Source organism: Etheostoma spectabile, unplaced genomic scaffold, assembly GCF_008692095.1.
Source record: "Etheostoma spectabile isolate EspeVRDwgs_2016 unplaced genomic scaffold, UIUC_Espe_1.0 scaffold00009642, whole genome shotgun sequence".
NCBI classification, from domain to species: Eukaryota; Metazoa; Chordata; class Actinopteri; order Perciformes; family Percidae; genus Etheostoma; species Etheostoma spectabile.
Window position 1 is genome coordinate 1 of NW_022603730.1, and position 20,823 is coordinate 20,823.

Below are 20,823 nucleotides of genomic sequence, written 5' to 3' on the forward strand. Positions count from 1 at the left end.
CAGGGGGGGGGGGGGACACTAAAAGCTGCGGTAAAGTCGGACAGTTTCCGGCCGATTCCAGACAGGAAGTGACTTTAACACTGTGGTGCGATTCCGATTTAATAAATAAAATCAGACCCCAGATCAGCTGGAACAGTCTCTAGTTTTAATAGTAGATCTCAGATGTTCTACATGAGATCTGATCTGATTTTAATAACAACAGACTGGAGATGATCTGAGATCTGAACGGATTTAGTCTCTCTGACTTCTAAACGTCTCTACCACCAGAATGTCCAGAATAAGACTTTAATCAGACAAATAGTTAAAATCCCTCCGATTCGTTGTCATGACAGCGCACGCACGTGCAGACCAGACACTGGGAAGGGACTTTTAGGAACGCGCTTTCCAATTCAAAAAATGGAGAAAGAGCCCGAGTCTGAGCAGTCTGAGACCCCCCCCCACACCATCAGTTAGAAAGAGCCCGAGTCTGAGCAGTCTGAGACCCCCCATCAGTTAGAAAGAGAAGGGGGGTACAAGGAAGACTGGGAAGACTCTTTAGTTTAAACTGTTCCTGTTGAGCAACTACACTTCCTGTTAGTCCTATAATTTGATATTATAATGTATTTAAAGTGAATAAATTGTAAGGAAATATAAAATGAAATAGCTAAAGTAAATCGTAAGTGGAAGAGCATCTGTCAATTATATTATAATTGTATGAGATTTCAAAATATTAATCTTTATTTAGAAAAAAGGGGGGGACACCGCTGCGCCAGGCAGTGTCCCACATTGTCCCTCAGAAACCCTTGTCCCCCCTTGGGCTTATTAGCAGGTGGTCCCCCTACCTGTAGGATAGATGGCCACGGAGGAGGCGGAAGTAGGCGGGTCCTACCACATTAAAGCACCAGATCTTCTCTTCTTTACTGTAAAAAGTGAAGTGTTACGGTCTCGGTCTCCTCCCCCTCCCAGTCCTGCTGCTCCACGTCCTCTTCTGTCCTCACAAGCTGGCGTTGGGACGTGTTTTTTCACTGAGACTTTTATTTTGAAGGACCGGAAGGTTATCTTTTTATTTATACCGTAGACTGTAATGCGGATGCACCTGAATCTGCGGGAGACAGAAGACGGAGACGGACATGGCGGAACCTGCAGCCCTCAGTGAGTCAATAGTAATAATAAACTTTATTAACAATGTAATCAACACTTCATACGCTCAACTTAAACTGCATTAATATCTATAAATATAGACCGATCAACACCTGAGAATATGACCCTAACCCTATTGACGTCCTGTCCTACCTGCAGCGAAGAGACACGGTAGGGAGGTGTGGAGTGATGAGTTATTAGTCATACGTTATTATTGATAAGTTATTAGTGATTAGGCCTAGTAGTTATGTTACTTTCACTTTGAGCTGACAACATGGCGCAGTCCGGTGTAACACCAGATTCTGTGCCCATCGTATTCTGTGCCTGTAGGGGGCGCTGCTGCGCTGGGGGGGGGGGGTTGAGCTCAGTCAGACCATCATCCAACACTGCAGGCGGTTTATAGTGAAGGTTCAGCCCCGAGACTCTAACTATGGCTGTTTCACTCGATACACACCCACATACACACACTCAGACATGAGATATAGGCCGTCTTAAGTCCTGAAGGACTAGTGTCTAATCGTAAATGTAAATAAAGAAACTAAGACATATGTTTCTGTGTGCGTGTTTATTCTGTTGTCTCCTAATAAACATCACAGAGCAGACTTAATCATGAGCATGCTCTGGTCCTCTGTCTGTCTGTGATGTCTCTCTCCCAGCATGCTCTGGTCCTCTTGTCTGTGATGTCTCTCCTCCAGCATGCTCTGGTCCTCTGTCTGGATGTCTCTCTCCAGCATGCTCTGGTCCTCTGTCTGTCTGTGATGTCTCTCTCTCCCAGCATGCTCTGGTCCTCTGTCTGTCTGTGATGTCTCTCTCCCAGCATGCTCTGGTCCTCTGTCTGTCTGTGATGTCTCTCTCCCAGCATGCTCTGGTCCTCTGTCTGTGATGTCTCTCTCCCAGCATGCTCTGGTCCTCTCTGTCTGTGATGTCTCTCTCCCAGCATGCTCTGGTCCTTGTTGTCATGGCGTTAGAGTACCTTAGGTCCAGTGTAATAGTTTATTTAAAGATGATGAGGGAGTCAGCTGATCAGATCTGATCCACTTCAGCTTCAGCCTTAAATCTGGGTTTCTGAATGTTAAATAAACGTTTCCTGTCTCTCTTTCAACAGTTCCACGGAGAAAAAGAAGAGAGAGTAAGGAACGCCCCCCAGGTCTGGACCTTCCTTCATTTGGTCCTGGTTGGATCTGATTTGATAGAGTGGTGTGGTCTGCCTGAAGGCGGATTCTGGTGGACTGGGGGTCTGAGTGGCTGTGTCCTTCTCTTTAGGAGAATAGGTCTCCCTGCTCTGCTAGACCCCCCCCCCCCCGGTCTGGTTCAGACTGGGGGGGGGCCGATAGGTCCATGTTGTATCCATACATGGTAATATAGATATATTATTATATATATAGATATATATGAGACTAGATATTGTCTTAGATTTTGGATATATGGTAATATGGTAAGTGTCTCTTCCTGGTTTTAAAGGCTGCGTTACAGTGATGTCATTTCCTGATCCCACCAGACTGTTCTAGCTGTTCTATTATTATCCTTTAGTCAATATTAATTAATTAATTATCTAAATCTCATTGTGTATATAACATTTTGTTGAAGCACCAATAATCTCCATATCCACATTGAGGTATTTGGTCAGGAATATCGTGATATCTGATTTTCTCCATACCGAGTCGCTTCTACACCTTAAAACGTAACGAGCTGCTCTCATTGGTCGCTTCTACACCTTAAAACGTAACGAGCTGCTCTCATTGGTCGCTTCTACACCTTAAAACGTAACGAGCTGCTCTCATTGGTCGCTTCTACACCTTAAAACGTAACGAGCTGCTCTCATTGGTCGCTTCTACACCTTAAAACGTAACGAGCTGCTCTCATTGGTCCCTTCTACACCTTAAAACATAACGAGCTGCTCTCATTGGTCGCTTCTACACCTTAAAACGTAACGAGCTGCTCTCATTGGTCGCTTCTACACCTTAAAACGTAACGAGCTGCTCTCATTGGTCGCTTCTACACCTTAAAACGTAACGAGCTGCTCTCATTGGTCGCTTCTACACCTTAAAACGTAACGAGCTGCTCTCATTGGTCCCTTCTACACCTTACAACGTAACGAGCTGCTCTCATTGGTCGCTTCTACACCTTACAACATAACGAGCTGCTCTCATTGGTCGCTTCTACACCTTACAACGTAACGAGCTGCTCTCATTGGTCCCTTCTACACCTTACAACGTAACGAGCTGCTCTCATTGGTCGCTTCTACACCTTACAACATAACGAGCTGCTCTCATTGGTCGCTTCTACACCTTACAACGTAACGAGCTGCTCTCATTGGTCCCTTCTACACCTTAAAACGTAACGAGCTGCTCTCATTGGTCGCTTCTACACCTTAAAACGTAACGAGCTGCTCTCATTGGTCGCTTCCAACAGGATCCTGAATGACCTGGAGACAGATGGGTCTTGCTGTAGGTGTTTATCCAGATGGAGTTATGATTGGAGCCGATTATGTTGTTGTTTTATGTTTTATGTATATTCACACCTGGGGGATCCACACCTGGGGGATCCACACCTGGGGGATTCAAACCTGGGGGATCCACACCTGGGGGATCCACACCTGGGGGAGTGTCAGGGTCCAGTTTCTCAGGTGGTTCTGTTCTCTGTCTGTACCCATCAGACCTGAGGCTGGTTCTTGTTGGGAAAACTGGATCAGGAAAGAGCTCCAGTGGGAACACCATACTGGGGAGAGACGCCTTCAGTGCAGCTGTGGATCACATGTCAGGTAACACACACACACACACACACACACACGCACGCGCGCACGCACGCGCGCACGCGCGCGCGCACGCGCGCACGCACGCACGCACCGCACGCACGCACACACGAGAGACAACACCCACACACACACACAGACAACACGCACGAGAACACAACACACACACACACACACACACACACGCACGCACGCACGCATCCAGGACAGATACATAACATCATCTCTGACAGACACACTCGTACAGACACAGGTCACCCAAACACACACGGAACAATCAAACCTAAATACCTTGTCCCCGTTCCAGCCAGGTGCTTAATTATTGTCCTTTAGAGCCGTACTTAGTTACCGAGCGACATGTGTGTGTCTCACCTTACTTCCGTATGTGCGTCTTACAAACTAGTCCCCCCTTTGTATACACAAATTGCAGTTCCGCTAGGAGGCGCCAAAATACAGGACTCATAATATAAAAACAAACAAAAGGGAGAACTAATTAAATACAGCACTGAAGAGGTTACCTTCTATCTATCTATCTATCTATCTATCTATCTATCTATCTCTCTCTCTCTCTCTCTCTCTCTCTCTCTCTCTCTCTCTCTCTCTCTCTCTATCTATCTATCTATCTATCTATCTATCTATCTATCTATCCATCCATCCTGTGTTTTCAGTGACCCGGTGGTGCTGTAAGCAGACCGGCGAGGTTCTGGACCGCCAGCTGACCATCGTCGACACCCCAGGACTCTTTGACACGTCGTTACCTGAACACACCGTGAAGAGAGAGATCTCCAAGTGCATCAACATGTCGGCCCCGGGGCCCCACGCCATCCTACTGGTCATCAAGGTGGGGCCGTTCACCAATGAAGAAGAAGGAGCCGTCAGGCAGGTGGAGGAGATGTTTGGACAGGACGCCTGGAAGTACACCATCATCCTCTTCACCCAGGGAGACAAAGTCCCGTCAGACTTCAACCAGCTGCTGGAGACGGCGGGGCCTGGGCTGCAGACGGTCCTGGAGAAGGTGGAGAACAGGTACCACGTCCTCAACAACCTCAAAATCAACAGCCGTAGACAGGTCCTGGATCTGTTGGAGAAGGTGGAGGAGATGGTTGGTGCCAACGGAGGACAGTTCTACTCCAACTACATCTACGAAGGGGCGGCGGAGATGCTGCGTCAGAGAGAGGCCCAGCTCCGAGTGCTGTACCAGGAGAAGCTGGAGGAGGAGATCCGGTCTGTGGAGTCAGAGTACCAGAAGAAGCTGAGTGGAGCTGTGGAGCAGCACCGGGAGGTGGAGCAGCGCCTGCAGGCGGAGCTGCAGGAGGTCAGGAGGTATTACCGGGCTTTAGAGAGCGGCGTGCGTCACGTCGTGGAGCAGACCACGCCCTCAGACTCCTTCACTCAACTTCTCTCCCAGTTCAACGAGAAGCTGAAGCTGGACTTCCAGTCCTAGAGTCCTAGAGCCCCTTCATGGTTAGCTCAGCTGGTAGAGTGGTGAGGTTAACTCCTCGACGCAGCAGCCGCAGGTTCAACGGCAACCTGCAGCCCTTTGCTGCATGTCCCCCCCCCTTTTCTCCCCTTTCAAAGTAATGTTTAAAAATAAAACTTAAAAAGCTCCTTCTTCATTGACGTGTTTATCTTCCCGAACTCTTTATGATATACTATGAAGCTGCAGAGGCGTCTCTCTGCTGGGCTGTTGTACTGCGTTTCACACAATGATGGTTAAATCTGCATTTCACATGCCAATGGTGGTCCAATGGTTAGCCCTGTACAGCATAGTGGACCAGTGGTTAGCCCTGTACAGCATAGTGGGCCAATGGTTAGCCCTGTACAGCATAGTGGGCCAATGGTTAGCCCTGTACAGCATAGTGGGCCAATGGTTAGCCCTGTACAGCATAGTGGTCCAATGGTTAGCCCTGTACAGCATAGTGGGCCAATGGTTAGCCCTGTACAGCATAGTGGTCCAATGGTTAGCCCTGTACAGCATAGTGGGCAATGGTTAGCCCTGTACAGCATAGTGGGCCAATGGTTAGCCCTGTACAGCATAGTGGTCCAATGGTTAGCCCTGTACAGCATAGTGGTCCAATGGTTAGCCCTGTACAGCATAGTGGTCCAATGGTTAGCCCTGTACAGCATAGTGGACCAATGGTTAGCCCTGTACAGCATAGTGGACCAATGGTTAGCCCTGTACAGCATAGTGGTCCAATGGTTAGCCCTGTACAGCATAGTGGTCCAGTGGTTAGCCCTGTACAGCATAGTGGACCAGTGGTTAGCCCTGTACAGCATAGTGGACCAGTGGTTAGCCCTGTACAGCATAGTGGACCAATGGTTAGCCCTGTACAGCATAGTGGTCCAATGGTTAGCCCTGTACAGCATAGTGGACCAATGGTTAGCCCTGTACAGCATAGTGGACTAATGATCACTACTGTGGACAGTAATAAGTTCCCAGGTTCTCCCCGTGTCTGAGTGGGTTTTCTCTGGTTTCCCCCACCTCTGATAATAAGTTCTCTCTCTCTCTAAGCTGAGGGTCTGGTGTTGTAAAGCTGCCCTGCATCACCCAGGTGGGTGTTACATATTGGTGGTATTAAAGAGTAGTGTGTCCCCCCCCCCCCCCCCCCCCCCCCCCGGAAGCGTTATATAAATGTAATGAATTATTATTTTTGTGAATAAACTGCATTATAGTGGTTTCAAATAAAACTCTGTAAATGCTGTGATCTTTAAACCTTTTCATAAACAACTGATCCTGAATCTGTATCATGTAAAACTGATAAATTGATTTTTATTGCTACTGTAAAATATTTACATTACACATGCATTTGTTACCATTTTTACGTTCATATTTGTCTACTTTGTATTGATTATTTCTTCTAATGGAAATGGCCTTATTTCATATCTCACCATATGTTTACATATACATATTATAATGTTCCAACAACAATAAACTACTAATCAGTGAAACAGAAGGAACTGCTGCAACCTTTGTCTTGATGTATTTGTTGATACCATTTAATATATTTGCATACTGTATATCATTGATATAGGTTTCCTGAGTAGTGAACGTCAGAGCGCTGTGCGTTAGGGCTGGGCGGATCGATCTAAATATCGATAGTATCGATGCCAACGCTGGTATTGGTATTTGATCGATACGACTGTAATTGAATCGATATTTTAATTTAGATATCTCTCCTCTACGTTCACTATACTTTGCTTGTGTCTTCCACCTTCCTGAGCAAACGAAAAAGAGCATTCGATACTGTGGCAACACTATAAACCTATACAAACACTTAAAAACACATGACAAGGAAAATGCTGATCTACAAAAACGAAGAAATGAGGAGGGAAATCAATCGAGTTCCAGCCCCCGGCACAGAGGCAGAGTTGGTTGGGAGAGTCATTTCAGAGAATACCCAGGTAGCTTGTAAGAGTAGGCTAATATTATGTTGGTCATGTCATATCGCGTCTTGTGCATTAGTTAGTGTGATTGCTCAAGAATAAGACATCACAAAATTTTTGTTATTCTTTCTTTATTTATTTATTTATTTATTTTTTAAAAAGGCTGTAAAATTTGGTTTGTATTAATTCTACAGTGCCTAATAACTAATAATTTTGTGCACTTCAATACATTAATAAAAAAATATTGCCTAAAGAATTGATCATTCATTCACCTCAGAAATAATGAAATGCTCTCCCCTACACAAAAGTATTTTTTTAAGTAAAAAGTATCGTATTGGTATCGGTATCGGCAATACGGACCCTATATGTATTTGGTATCGGATCGATACCAAATTTTGCAGTATCGCCCACCACTACTGTGTCTCCAGCCCAGCAGTGCTGACTTCCTCAGAGACGCCATGTTAGGTTACAACACACAAAATGGAGGTGGGACTCAAGTTTAGGCACACATTCATTTCTGCTCATACCTTTCAAAATAAAGGTCTCAGACACAAGTCAGTCCCAGAGACAGAGAAGCAGCGTGTTTGACCGGGAGTCGGATACTAGCTGATATGTAGTGTGTACTTTATATTTCTATTGTATGAAGTATTATTCCAAAGCAAAGTACATGTCCTCTCTGAGGGCACCTTAAACAAGTACTTCTACTTTAACTTGAGTCAACTATTTTAGTACTGAAAGTGGAGCTTTTATTTTGAAATCTGATGTCTCGTGAGAGTGGAAGCAGATCAGAAGCATAAGAGAGACATCGTCGTGTTGTGTTCTGGGAAGTTGGTTTGATTCCTTATTTCTTCACACCTGAGCAGGTAAATCTCTCCGGAGGAATACAGTACATATCTTTTATTACTTTTAGTTCTTAACTTTCACTTTGAGTAATGTCCAGGAAGTCAGAGCTGACGTTTTTAATGTTGTGCCCCCCCCACCTTGTTAACTTCCTGGTTGTGTACATAGACTTTTAGAATATGTTACAGCTGTGAAATGGTCTTTATGACTGATTCAGGGACAGTTTGGGTCTCAGGGGGAGTTAGTGAGACAGCTGCTGTTACAGAGAAGATGCATCCATAGCTCTCCCTAAGTTTGTCTGACTCTTTTCCCTCTCTGCTTGATCTTATGTATGGGGGGGGGGTCAGTTGCTACCACGTGGCATGTTTGTGCGCTGTGTTTTGTCTTCAGAAGGTTAGTGTCTAGCAGAGCTCGGCCTGCACATAGAGACCAGGTCTCATGGTGGTTTTCCACTGCGTGGTATCTACTCGCCTTTTTTGGTTTTCCATTACGAAAAAAAGTCCCTGGGACCTGCTATCAGGTACTTGGTAGCAGGTCCTTTATGTAGTACTACATAAAGTACCTGCTACCAGGTCACACAGCGTCTCTTAAGACGAGGAGGCAGCAGATCAGCTGGTGTTGCGAATTCCACTTGGAGGGTCTAAATATGATCACAATATCTGAGTACAATTTCTCACAACAATCACAATACCTGAGTATAGCTTCCCACAAATCCCCTATATCTGAATATAATTTCCCACAAATCCCCTATATCTGAATATAATTTCCCACAAATCCCCTATATCTGAATATAATTTCCCACAAATCCCCTATATCTGAATATAATTTCCCACAAATCCCCTATATCTGAATATAATTTCCCACACTGGTCACCACATCACACTGCTACAAATAACTCACAAGTTGCTCTTGCTCAGAAATTGTCTTTTATTTGTTTGATTCCCACAAAATACACGCCTTGTATGTTTGTCAATGGTAAGCACGTTCAAATCCACCTGAAACTCAAATGTCCATCTCTGACATAACAAATAATAAATAACATGATTTCACATACACGTGTGTGCAGGATGAACAGTAGAGTCCAGATGCAGAACAGTTAGCATGGACGGCCATCAGACAGGAGCGCAGGCAGTAAGTGGGATAAGGGTTTTGAATTTCAAAGTTCTTTTTGTAGTTCATTTCAGTCGTCTGCAGCTGAGAACTGGAAGGAGTGGTGACCAGAGGAGGTGTTAAGTAGCCTATAAGCTCAAGGTTGAAGCTACTAACACAAACAGCCTATATCATTTATATTAATGTTAGTAGCTTCAGGCTACAGTGGTCACAACTGGATCTGACTGCTTCTTGTTTTAAAGATATGATGTCTGAGATAGCTGAGACTTATTATTTGTTATGTCAGAGATGGACATTTGAGTTTCAGGTGGATTTGAACGTGCTTACCATTGACAAACATACAAGGCGTGTGTTTTGTGGGAATCAAACAAAATAAAGACAATTTCTGAGCAAGAGTAACTGTGAGATATTTGCACGCAGTGTGGTGTGGTGACCAGCTGATCTGCTGCCTCTTCATTTAAGAGACGCTGTGTGACGTCTGAGTTGATATGAAGCCATGCAGCAGCTCCTGGTACGATGCTATGAAGTCATGCAGCAGCTCCTGGTACGATGCTATGAAGTCATGCAGCAGCTCCTGGTACGATGCTATGAAGTCATGCAGCAGCTCCTGGTACGATGCTATGAAGCCATGCAGCAGCTCCTGGTACGATGCTATGAAGCCATGCAGCAGCTCCTGGTACGATGCTATGAAGCCATGCAGCAGCTCCTGGTACGATGCTATGAAGTCATGCAGCAGCTCCTGGTACGATGCTATGAAGCCATGCAGCAGCTCCTGGTACGATGCTATGAAGTCATGCAGCAGCTCCTGGTACGATGCTATGAAGTCATGCAGCAGCTCCTGGTACGATGCTATGAAGCCATGCAGCAGCTCCTGGTACGATGCTATGAAGTCATGCAGCAGCTCCTGGTACGATGCTATGAAGTCATGCAGCAGCTCCTGGTACGATGCTATGGCGCGCTGCGTTAGACCCAAATCAGAGAAATCAGAGAGGTAATGAACACGTCGTTATGTTGAACATTTTAACGACAACTTAACAAACAGGCATTCACGCGGACAGCTACGTATTCTCTTCCCGTTTTCAACAGCTGTCGTCACTACGACAGCAACAGACGCTTTTGGCTGACGCCAGTTAACGTGGACTCTCGTTAAACCGGAACAACGGGGCCCGAACACATGCAGATGTTATCTAACGTTACAGGAAACTTAACTCACCCTTTGGTGTCGTCATGACGACGTAGGAATTCCCAAACTCCTGGTTTTTTTCAGCGGTGATTGTTGTTGCTTCCTTCAGCTTCTTTAGAAACTAAACATTTCTTCTGGCTGTGGCGAGTAGCCGACGTGATGTTGTGAGTCGCGTTGAAAATGACATCATCACGCGTAGCTATGGTAACCAGCCACGCTGAGGCGCTACTCAATCTGCAACGGAAAACGGACGCTGGATGCGTCGAGTCGAGGCGAGTAGAGCTGTTCCCAGCAGTGGAAAAACGCCATCAGACTGCTTCTGGAGAGGACCTCCACCCAAACGCAGGACGTGTCCCTAACCACCCCCCCGCCCTGCTTTTCAGAATTAAACTCACCCGGCAGAGCTATGGTGGGACACATTGGACCAAAACAACCTATCCTAAGGTCACAGTAAACTATGAACTCCATGCTTCTTATTAATAAGTGAACCGGATGATCACACTGACACCAAGCAGACTGTGTGAAGCTTTAGCTCTTTAGCTCAAAATCTAATGAACACACATGATTACGTCAATATCATGTTTATGAGCACACATGATATGAACACATTTTATTCCAACACTGCTTAGTGGTGATGGGTCTTTTATTGTCCTGTATGTACTGGGTCCTATACTGGTCCTGTATGTACTGGGTCCTATACTGGTCCTGTATGTACTGGGTCCTATACTGGTCCTGTATGTACTGGGTCCTATACTGGTCCTGTATGTACTGGGTCCTATACTGGTCCTGTATGTACTGGGTCCTATACTGGTCCTGTATGTACTGGGTCCTATACTGGTCCTGTATGTACTGGGTCCTATACTGGTCCTGTATGTACTGGGTCCTATACTGGTCCTGTATGTACTGGGTCCTATACTGGTCCTGTATGTACTGGGTCCTATACTGGTCCTGTATGTACTGGGTCCTATACTGGTCCTGTATGTACTGGGTCCTATACTGGTCCTGTATGTACTGGGTCCTATACTGGTCCTGTATGTACTGGGTCCTATACTGGTCCTGTATGTACAGGGTCCTGTATGTACTGGTCCTGTACTGGATCCTGTTTGGATTAGGTCCTGTATGTACTAGTCCTGTATGTACTAGTCCTGTACTGGGTCTTGTATGTACTGGGTCCTGTATGTACTAGTCTTGTATGTACTGGTCCTGTACTGGGTCTTGTATGTACTGGGACCTGTATGTACTAGTCCTGTATGTACTGGTCCTGTACTGGGTCTTGTATGTACTGTGTTCTGTGTGTAGTGGTCTTGTATGTAATGGGTCCTTTATATACTGGTCTTGTATATAAAGGACAGTATATAGTATGGGGGTGGCAGTAGCTCAGTCCATAGGGAGTTGGGTTGGGAACCGGAGGGTCACTGGTTCAAATCCCCGTATGGACCCAAAAAGTTGGGAGTGTGGATTGGTGGCTGGAGAGATGCCACTTCACCTCCTGGGCACTGCCAGGTGCCCTTGAGCAAGGCACCGTACCCCCCCGACCGCTCAGGGCGCTGGTTCAGCTGGCAGCCCACTCACTCTGACATCTCTCCATGTATAGTGCATGTATAGGTCCTGAGCATGTGTGTGTATTTCAGGCCTGTGTGTGAGTACTAACAAAAAGTGTGTACACAGAGTGCAGTACAGTAATTTCCCCATTTGGGACTAATAAACAAATTATCTTATCTTATCTTATGTACTGGACCTTTATGTATTGGGTCTTGTGGGTACTGGGTCCTGTATGTACTGGGTCCTGTAGGTACTGGGTCTTTTAGGTACTGGGTGCTGTATGTAATGGATCCTGTATGTACTAGTCCTGTATGTACTGGATCCTTTAACTACTGGTCCTGTATGTACTGGGTCCTGTATGTACTGGTCTTGTATGTAATGGGTCCTGTATATACTGGTCTTGTATGTAATGGGTCCTGTATATACTGGTCTTGTATGTAATGGGTCCTGTATATACTGGTCTTGTATATAATGGGTCCTGTATATACTGGTCTTGTATATAATGGGTCCTGTATATACTGGTCTTGTATATAATGGGTCCTGTATATACTGGTCTTGTATATAATGGGTCCTGTATACACTGGTCTTGGATGTAATGGGTCCTGTATATACTGGTCTTGTATGTTATTGGTCCTGTATATACTGGTCCTGTATATACTGGTCTTGTATGTAATGGGTCCTGTATATACTGGTCCTGTATATACTGGTCTTGTATATAATGGGTCCTGTATATACTGGTCTTGTATGTAATGGGTCCTGTATATACTGGTCCTGTATATACTGGTCTTGTATGTAATGGGTCCTGTATATACTGGTCTTGTATATAATGGGTCCTGTATATACTGGTCTTGTATATAATGGGTCCTGTATATACTGGTCCTGTATATACTGGTCTTGTATATAATGGGTCCTGTATATACTGGTCCTGTATATACTGGTTCTGTATATAATGGGTCCTGTATATACTGGTCCTGCATGTATTAGGTCAGCCTGTCCCAGACCTTCATCACACAGAGATCTGAAGGTTTTATCCTGAAGAAGTCCTTCAGGTGATCCAGACACAATGGCATCATGCTTCTAGCTGTTAAACAGATACAACAGTGTACCTTTGTAGTGAATCTGGTCCTTTTCTCCAGCAGGTCATGATCCACAGACACTAGCCCAGTTCTTCCTCCAGATCTGGATCCAGATCTCACCATCGTCCTGATTGGAAAATCAGGAGTTGGTAAGAGTGCTTCAGGAAACACCATCCTGGGAAGACCAGCATTTAAGTCTGAGCTGGACTTTAAACCAGTGACGAGGGAGATCTGTGAACAAAGAGGAACTGTGTCGGGGAAACAGATCTCAGTGGTCGACACTCCGGGGGTTTTAGACAGCGAGGCCACAACGAAGAAGATTAAGAAGTACTGTCAGGACCTCCTGCAGTCCTCCAGACCTTGTCTGTTCCTGGTGGTGGTCAGAGTTGGACGGTTCACAGAGGAGGACCAGAAGGCTGCGAGGGCAGCGATGGAAGTCCTCGGGCCTCGGGGGGTGGAGAAGAGTTACCTGCTCTTCACTGGGGGTGATATGTTAAGGGGCAGGGCAGTGGAGGACTTTATCTTTCAAGATAAAGTTAAAGGTGAAGAGGAAGGAATGCTTCCAGAAGTTGTTAGAAAGTTCGTGGGGAAGTATCACCTCTTTGACAACGAGAAAGACGATGAAGAACAAGTCAGAGAGCTGCTGCTGAAGTCCGGCCACCTCACCCCCCAGGACCCGCCTGACTCCCCAGGTACTGTGTGGTCTCATTCTTACATTGATCTGAAGTTGACTGATCTCAGTGGAGCTCGTTAAACACAGGCTTTCTCTTTCCTTTTCTTTGTAACTATTATATTTTCGGGGGTATGTATGTATGTGTAAATATTAGAGCTGGGCCATATATCAATATTATATTGATATTGTGATATGAGACTAGATATTGTCTTAGAATTTGGATATTGTTGTATCGTAATGTGGCATGCGTATCTTTTCCTGGTTTTAAATGTAAAGTGATGTCATTTTCTGGACTTACCAGACTGTTATATAGTATAATTTGCTAGGGCTGCAGCTATCGGTTATTTTAATAATAGTATTCTATCAATTATTCTATCAATAAGTCGCTTTGGATAAGCATCAGCTAAATGGCGTTATATCATGTAATAATACTAAATGTAGTTACTTTTCCTGTGTGTGTGTGTGTGTGTGTGTGTGTGTGTGTGTGTGTGTTTGTGTGTGTGTGTTTGTGTGTGTGTGTGTGTGTGTGTAAGCTACTGTGGCCTTGAATTTCCCCTTGGGATCAATAAAGTATCTATTACTTGATAACAGTAGACATAAAAAAGGAAATAAATACGAATTGATTTTTTTGCACACCCCTAGCATGTAATGACCCAGAACATCGTTTCTATTCATTTTACAACTCATTTGATGAATAAAAGTGTGAGTTTTCATGGAAAACATAAAATTGTCAGTGTAACCCCCCACTTTTGAACAATAGTGTATTCTGTAATCAGAACCAAGTATTAAACCAAGCCCTGTAAGGACTGGTGTTGGTTAAATCCAACCCAGGACCGGGCTGCTGCTCTGTTAACCCCTCATGTCCACTGGACGTCTCTGGTTAAAGTCCTCTAACATGTCTCATACCAGGATAGGTCATCACAGTTTGGCAACAGTAGTTATGAGAAAAATAGTTATTAATTCTGTTTTTCTGTGCTTTGTGTCTTCCAGCTGATTATCCCAGCTCCCGGAGGGTGGTGCTGATCGGTCTTCCTGGAGCTGGGAAGAGTTCGTCTGGGAACACCATCTTAGGATCAGATCAGTTTAGATCAGGATGTGACTTTGATCCAGTCAGTGCTGAGACTGTCTCTGGGTCCGCCACGGTGGGGGGTCGTAGGGTCACCGTGGTCGATACTCCAGGAATCACTGACAAGGACCTGACTCTAAACAGCTGTATGAAGAGATCATGAAGTCATTAGTAGAGGCCAGTCCAGGACCACATGCCTTTGTTATTGTAGTCAGACTAGGGAGAATCACAGAAACACATCAGACTGTTTGAGCTGCTGGAACAGCTGTTCAGCAGAGATGCCATGAAGTACTCCATGGTGCTGTTCACTCATGGAGACCAGCTGGGGGGTCGGTCCATTGATGGTTTGATCCGGTCCAACCAACATGTGTCTGACCTGGTCTCCATGTGTGGGGGGAGATTCTGTGTGTTTGACAACAAAGCCCAAAGAAGCAGAGAGCAGGTCAGAGACTTCCTGAGTAAAGTAGATCAGATGGTGTCAGATAACGGTGGAGAACCCTACACTGATGACATGTTCAGGATGGCTCACACCTTCTTAAGAGAAGAAACAATCTTGAATAAACACAGGAACCTGTCAGGTGATGCAGGACAGTCAAAAAGAAGTGCACAGGAAAGACTCCAGTGTCTCATCCAATAGCAGCAGGATCAGTAGCAAAGTCCATAACAATACACCAACAGCACGCCGCTCCACCGTGTGTCACCATCGCTGCCTCGGGTCGCCGTTTGAGGCCACCTCGGGCCGCGGTTTTAGACTACATATGATAAGAACTAGACGTGCCAGGGATTCCTTTATTCCTCACAGGCTATTCCTGGGACTTGAACTCACTTGATTAACATCTCTTGACATTTTTATATGTATGTGATTATTTATTAATTTCTTCCATGTTCATTATGACATACTGACCTGTGGACTGTCTGTCTGGAATCGTCCTTAGTTTTGGGGGACGGGGAATGTGTCCCCTGTGGTCTTTATAATGTTGTTGGCCCCTGGTGAATGCGTTTTAGACATCCTGCTGCACACAAGGGTGAATAAAGCTAAACTTGATTTGTTCTGAGTCTGTTTGTGGTATGACCTTTGACCTTTTGTGTGTTTGTCCAATCAGCAACAACAACAGTTATCTCCCAGGTCCTTTATAAAGAGCAGGTCTAGACCAGGACTCTGGGATGTTATTTATCTCCCAGGTCCTTTATAAAGAGCAGGTCTAGACCGGACTCTGGGATGGTATTTATCTCCCAGGTCTTTCATAAAGAGCAGGTCTAGACCGGACTCTGGGATGTTGTTTATCTCCCAGGTCCTTTTATAAAGAGCAGGTCTAGACCAGACTCTGGGATGTTATTTATCTCCCAGGTCTTTCATAAAGAGCAGGTCTAGACCGGACTCTGGGATGTTATTTATCTCCCTGGTCTTTCATAAAGAGCAGGTCTAGACCGGACTCTGGGATGTTATTTATCTCCCAGGTCTTTCCATAAAGAGCAGGTCTAGACCGGACTCTGGGATGTTATTTATCTCCCAGGTCTTTCATAAAGAGCAGGTCTAGACCGGACTCTGGGATGTTGTTTATCTCACAGGTCTTTCATAAAGAGCAGGTCTAGACCGGACTCTGGGATGTTATTTATCTCCCAGGTGTTTCATAAAGAGCAGGTCTAGACCAGACTCTGGGATGTTATTTATCTCCCAGGTCTTTCATAAAGAGCAGGTCTAGACCAGGACTCTGGGATGTTATTTTTCTCCCAGGTCTTTCATAAAGAGCAGGTCTAGACCGGACTCTGGGATGTTATTTATCTCCCAGGTCTTTCATAAAGAGCAGGTCTAGACCGGACTCTGGGATGTTATTTATCTCCCTGGTCTTTCATAAAGAGCAGGTCTAGACCGGACTCTGGGATGTTATTTATCTCCCAGGTCTTTCCATAAAGAGCAGGTCTAGACCGGACTCTGGGATGTTATTTATCTCCCAGGTCTTTCATAAAGAGCAGGTCTAGACCGGACTCTGGGATGTTGTTTATCTCACAGGTCTTTCATAAAGAGCAGGTCTAGACCAGGACTCTGGGATGTTATTTATCTCCCAGGTCTTCCATAAAGAGCAGGTCTAGACCAGGACTCTGGGATGTTATTTATCTCCCAGGTCTTTCATAAAGAGCAGGTCTAGACCGGACTCTGGGATGTTATTTATCTCCCAGGTCTTTCATAAAGAGCAGGTCTAGACCGGACTCTGGTATGTTATTTATCTCCCAGGTCTTTCATAAAGAGCAGGTCTAGACCGGACTCTGGGATGTTGTTTATCTCCCAGGTCCTTTTATAAAGAGCAGGTCTAGACCAGACTCTGGGATGTTATTTATCTCCCAGGTCTTTCATAAAGAGCAGGTCTAGACCGGACTCTGGGATGTTATTTATCTCCCTGGTCTTTCATAAAGAGCAGGTCTAGACCGGACTCTGGGATGTTATTTATCTCCCAGGTCTTTCCATAAAGAGCAGGTCTAGACCGGACTCTGGGATGTTATTTATCTCCCAGGTCTTTCATAAAGAGCAGGTCTAGACCGGACTCTGGGATGTTGTTTATCTCACAGGTCTTTCATAAAGAGCAGGTCTAGACCGGACTCTGGGATGTTATTTATCTCCCAGGTCTTTCCATAAAGAGCAGGTCTAGACCGGACTCTGGGATGTTATTTATCCCCTAGGTCTTTCATAAAGAGCAGGTCTAGACCGGACTCTGGGATGTTGTTTATCTCACAGGTCTTTCATAAAGAGCAGGTCTAGACCAGGACTCTGGGATGGTATTTATCTCCCAGGTCTTTCATAAAGAGCAGGTCTAGACCGGACTCTGGGATGGTATTTATCTCCCAGGTCTTTCATAAAGAGCAGGTCTAGACCGGACTCTGGGATGTTATTTATCTCCCAGGTCTTTCATAAAGAGCAGGTCTAGACCGGACTCTGGGATGTTATTTATCTCCCAGGTCTTTCATAAAGAGCAGGTCTAGACCAGGACTCTGGTATGTTATTTATCTCCCAGGTCTTTCATAAAGAGCAGGTCTAGACCGGACTCTGGGATGTTGTTTATCTCCCAGGTCCTTTATAAAGAGCAGGTCTAGACCAGACTCTGGGATGTTATTTATCTCCCAGGTCTTTCATAAAGAGCAGGTCTAGACCGGACTCTGGGATGTTATTTATCTCCCTGGTCTTTCATAAAGAGCAGGTCTAGACCGGACTCTGGGATGTTATTTATCTCCCAGGTCTTTCCATAAAGAGCAGGTCTAGACCGACTCTGGGATGTTATTTATCTCCCAGGTCTTTCATAAAGAGCAGGTCTAGACCGGACTCTGGGATGTTGTTTATCTCACAGGTCTTTCATAAAGAGCAGGTCTAGACCGGACTCTGGGATGTTATTTATCTCCCAGGTCTTTCATAAAGAGCAGGTCTAGACCGGACTCTGGGATGTTATTTATCTCCCTGGTCTTTCATAAAGAGCAGGTCTAGACCGGACTCTGGGATGTTATTTATCTCCCAGGTCTTTCCATAAAGAGCAGGTCTAGACCGGACTCTGGGATGTTATTTATCCCCTAGGTCTTTCATAAAGAGCAGGTCTAGACCGGACTCTGGGATGTTGTTTATCTCACAGGTCTTTCATAAAGAGCAGGTCTAGACCAGGACTCTGGGATGGTATTTATCTCCCAGGTCTTTCATAAAGAGCAGGTCTAGACCGGACTCTGGGATGGTATTTATCTCCCAGGTCTTTCATAAAGAGCAGGTCTAGACCGGACTCTGGGATGTTATTTATCTCCCAGGTCTTTCATAAAGAGCAGGTCTAGACCAGACTCTGGGATGTTATTTATCTCCCAGGTCTTTCATAAAGAGCAGGTCTAGACCGGACTCTGGGATGTTATTTATCTCCCAGGTCTTTCATAAAGAGCAGGTCTAGACCAGGACTCTGGGATGTTATTTATCTCCCAGGTCTTTCAAAAAGAGCAGGTCTAGACCGGACTCTGGGATGTTATTTATCTCCCAGGTCTTTCATAAAGAGCAGGTCTAGACCAGACTCTGGGATGTTATTTTTCTCCCAGGTCTTTCATAAAGAGCAGGTCTAGACCGGACTCTGGGATGTTATTTATCTCCCAGGTCTTTCATAAAGAGCAGGTCTAGACCGGACTCTGGGATGTTATTTATCTCCCAGGTCTTTCATAAAGAGCAGGTCTAGACCGGACTCTGGGATGTTATTTATCTCCCAGGTCTTTCATAAAGAGCAGGTCTAGACCAGGACTCTGGGATGTTATTTATCTCCCAGGTCTTTCAAAAAGAGCAGGTCTAGACCGGACTCTGGGATGTTATTTATCTCCCAGGTCTTTCATAAAGAGCAGGTCTAGACCAGACTCTGGGATGTTATTTATCTCCCAGGTCTTTCATAAAGAGCAGGTCTAGACCGGACTCTGGGATGTTATTTATCTCCCAGGTCTTTCATAAAGAGCAGGTCTAGACCGGACTCTGGGATGTTATTTATCTCCCAGGTCTTTCATAAAGAGCAGGTCTAGACCGGACTCTGGGATGTTATTTATCTCCCAGGTCTTTCATAAAGAGCAGGTCTAGACCAGGACTCTGGGATGTTATTTATCTCCCAGGTCTTTCAAAAGAGCAGGTCTAGACCGACTCTGGGATGTTATTTATCTCCCAGGTCTTTCATAAAGAGCAGGTCTAGACCAGACTCTGGGATGTTATTTATCTCCCAGGTCTTTCATAAAGAGCAGGTCTAGACCGGACTCTGGGATGTTATTTATCTCCCAGGTCTTTCATAAAGAGCAGGTCTAGACCAGGACTCTGGGATGTTATTTATCTCCCAGGTCTTTCAAAAAGAGCAGGTCTAGACCGGACTCTGGGATGTTATTTATCTCCCAGGTCTTTCATAAAGAGCAGGTCTAGACCAGACTCTGGGATGTTATTTATCTCCCAGGTCTTTCATAAAGAGCAGGTCTAGACCGGACTCTGGGATGTTATTTATCTCCCAGGTCTTTCATAAAGAGCAGGTCTAGACCGGACTCTGGGATGTTATTTATCTCCCAGGTCTTTCATAAAGAGCAGGTCTAGACCGGACTCTGGGATGTTATTTATCTCCCAGGTCTTTCATAAAGAGCAGGTCTAGACCGGACTCTGGGATGTTATTTATCTCCCTGGTCTTTCATAAAGAGCAGGTCTAGACCGGACTCTGGGATGTTATTTATCTCCCAGGTCTTCATAAAGAGCAGGTCTAGACCGGACTCTGGGATGTTATTTATCTCCCAGGTCTTTCATAAAGAGCAGGTCTAGACCAGGACTCTGGGATGTTATTTATCTCCCAGGTCTTTCAAAAGAGCAGGTCTAGACCGGACTCTGGGATGTTATTTATCTCCCAGGTCTTTCATAAAGAGCAGGTCTAGACCAGACTCTGGGATGTTATTTATCTCCCAGGTCTTTCATAAAGAGCAGGTCTAGACCGACTCTGGGATGTTATTTATCTCCCAGGTCTTTCATAAAGAGCAGGTCTAGACCAGGACTCTGGGATGTTATTTATCTCCCAGGTCTTTCAAAAAGAGCAGGTCTAGACCAGGACTCTGGGATGTTATTTATCTCCCAGGTCTTTCAAAAAGAGCAGGTCTAGACCGGACTCTGGGATGTTATTTATCTCCCAGGTCTTTCATAAAGAGCAGGTCTAGACCAGACTCTGGGATGTTATTTATCTCCCAGGTCTTTCATAAAGAGCAGGTCTAGACCGGACTCTGGGATGTTATTTATCTCCCAGGTCTTTCATAAAGAGCAGGTCTAGACCGGACTCTGGGATGTTATTTATCTCCCAGGTCTTTCATAAAGAGCAGGTCTAGACCGGACTCTGGGATGTTATTTATCTCCCAGGTCTTTCATAAAGAGCAGGTCTAGACCGGACTCTGGGATGTTATTTATCTCCCAGGTCTTTCATAAAGAGCAGGTCTAGACCGGACTGATGTTGCCTAGCTCATGTTTTGCTGCTGCTTGTTCCTGCTTAGCGTGGCTGACGTCTCGGGGCGGTGCCGCTCCGCTGGCTTCTTTATCTTTCTCTTTCTGTTGAGGAGACATAACTA

The 20,823-nt window shown here is 45.3% G+C and overlaps 1 protein-coding gene across 1 annotated transcript; it reads left to right on the top strand.

Annotated features, from left to right (window-relative positions):
- The first annotated feature begins 1,035 nt into the window (after positions 1–1,035).
- Positions 1,036–15,790, top strand: LOC116679170 (uncharacterized). The gene is given in 9 exon segments (XM_032508856.1): positions 1,036–1,131; positions 2,225–2,266; positions 3,776–3,880; positions 4,540–5,313; positions 9,700–10,145; positions 13,077–13,698; positions 14,670–14,879; positions 14,882–14,984; positions 14,986–15,790. Coding segments are annotated over 9 exon segments (2,721 nt in total). The 5' UTR covers positions 1,036–1,109; the 3' UTR covers positions 15,383–15,790.
- The last annotated feature ends 5,033 nt before the right edge of the window (positions 15,791–20,823 follow it).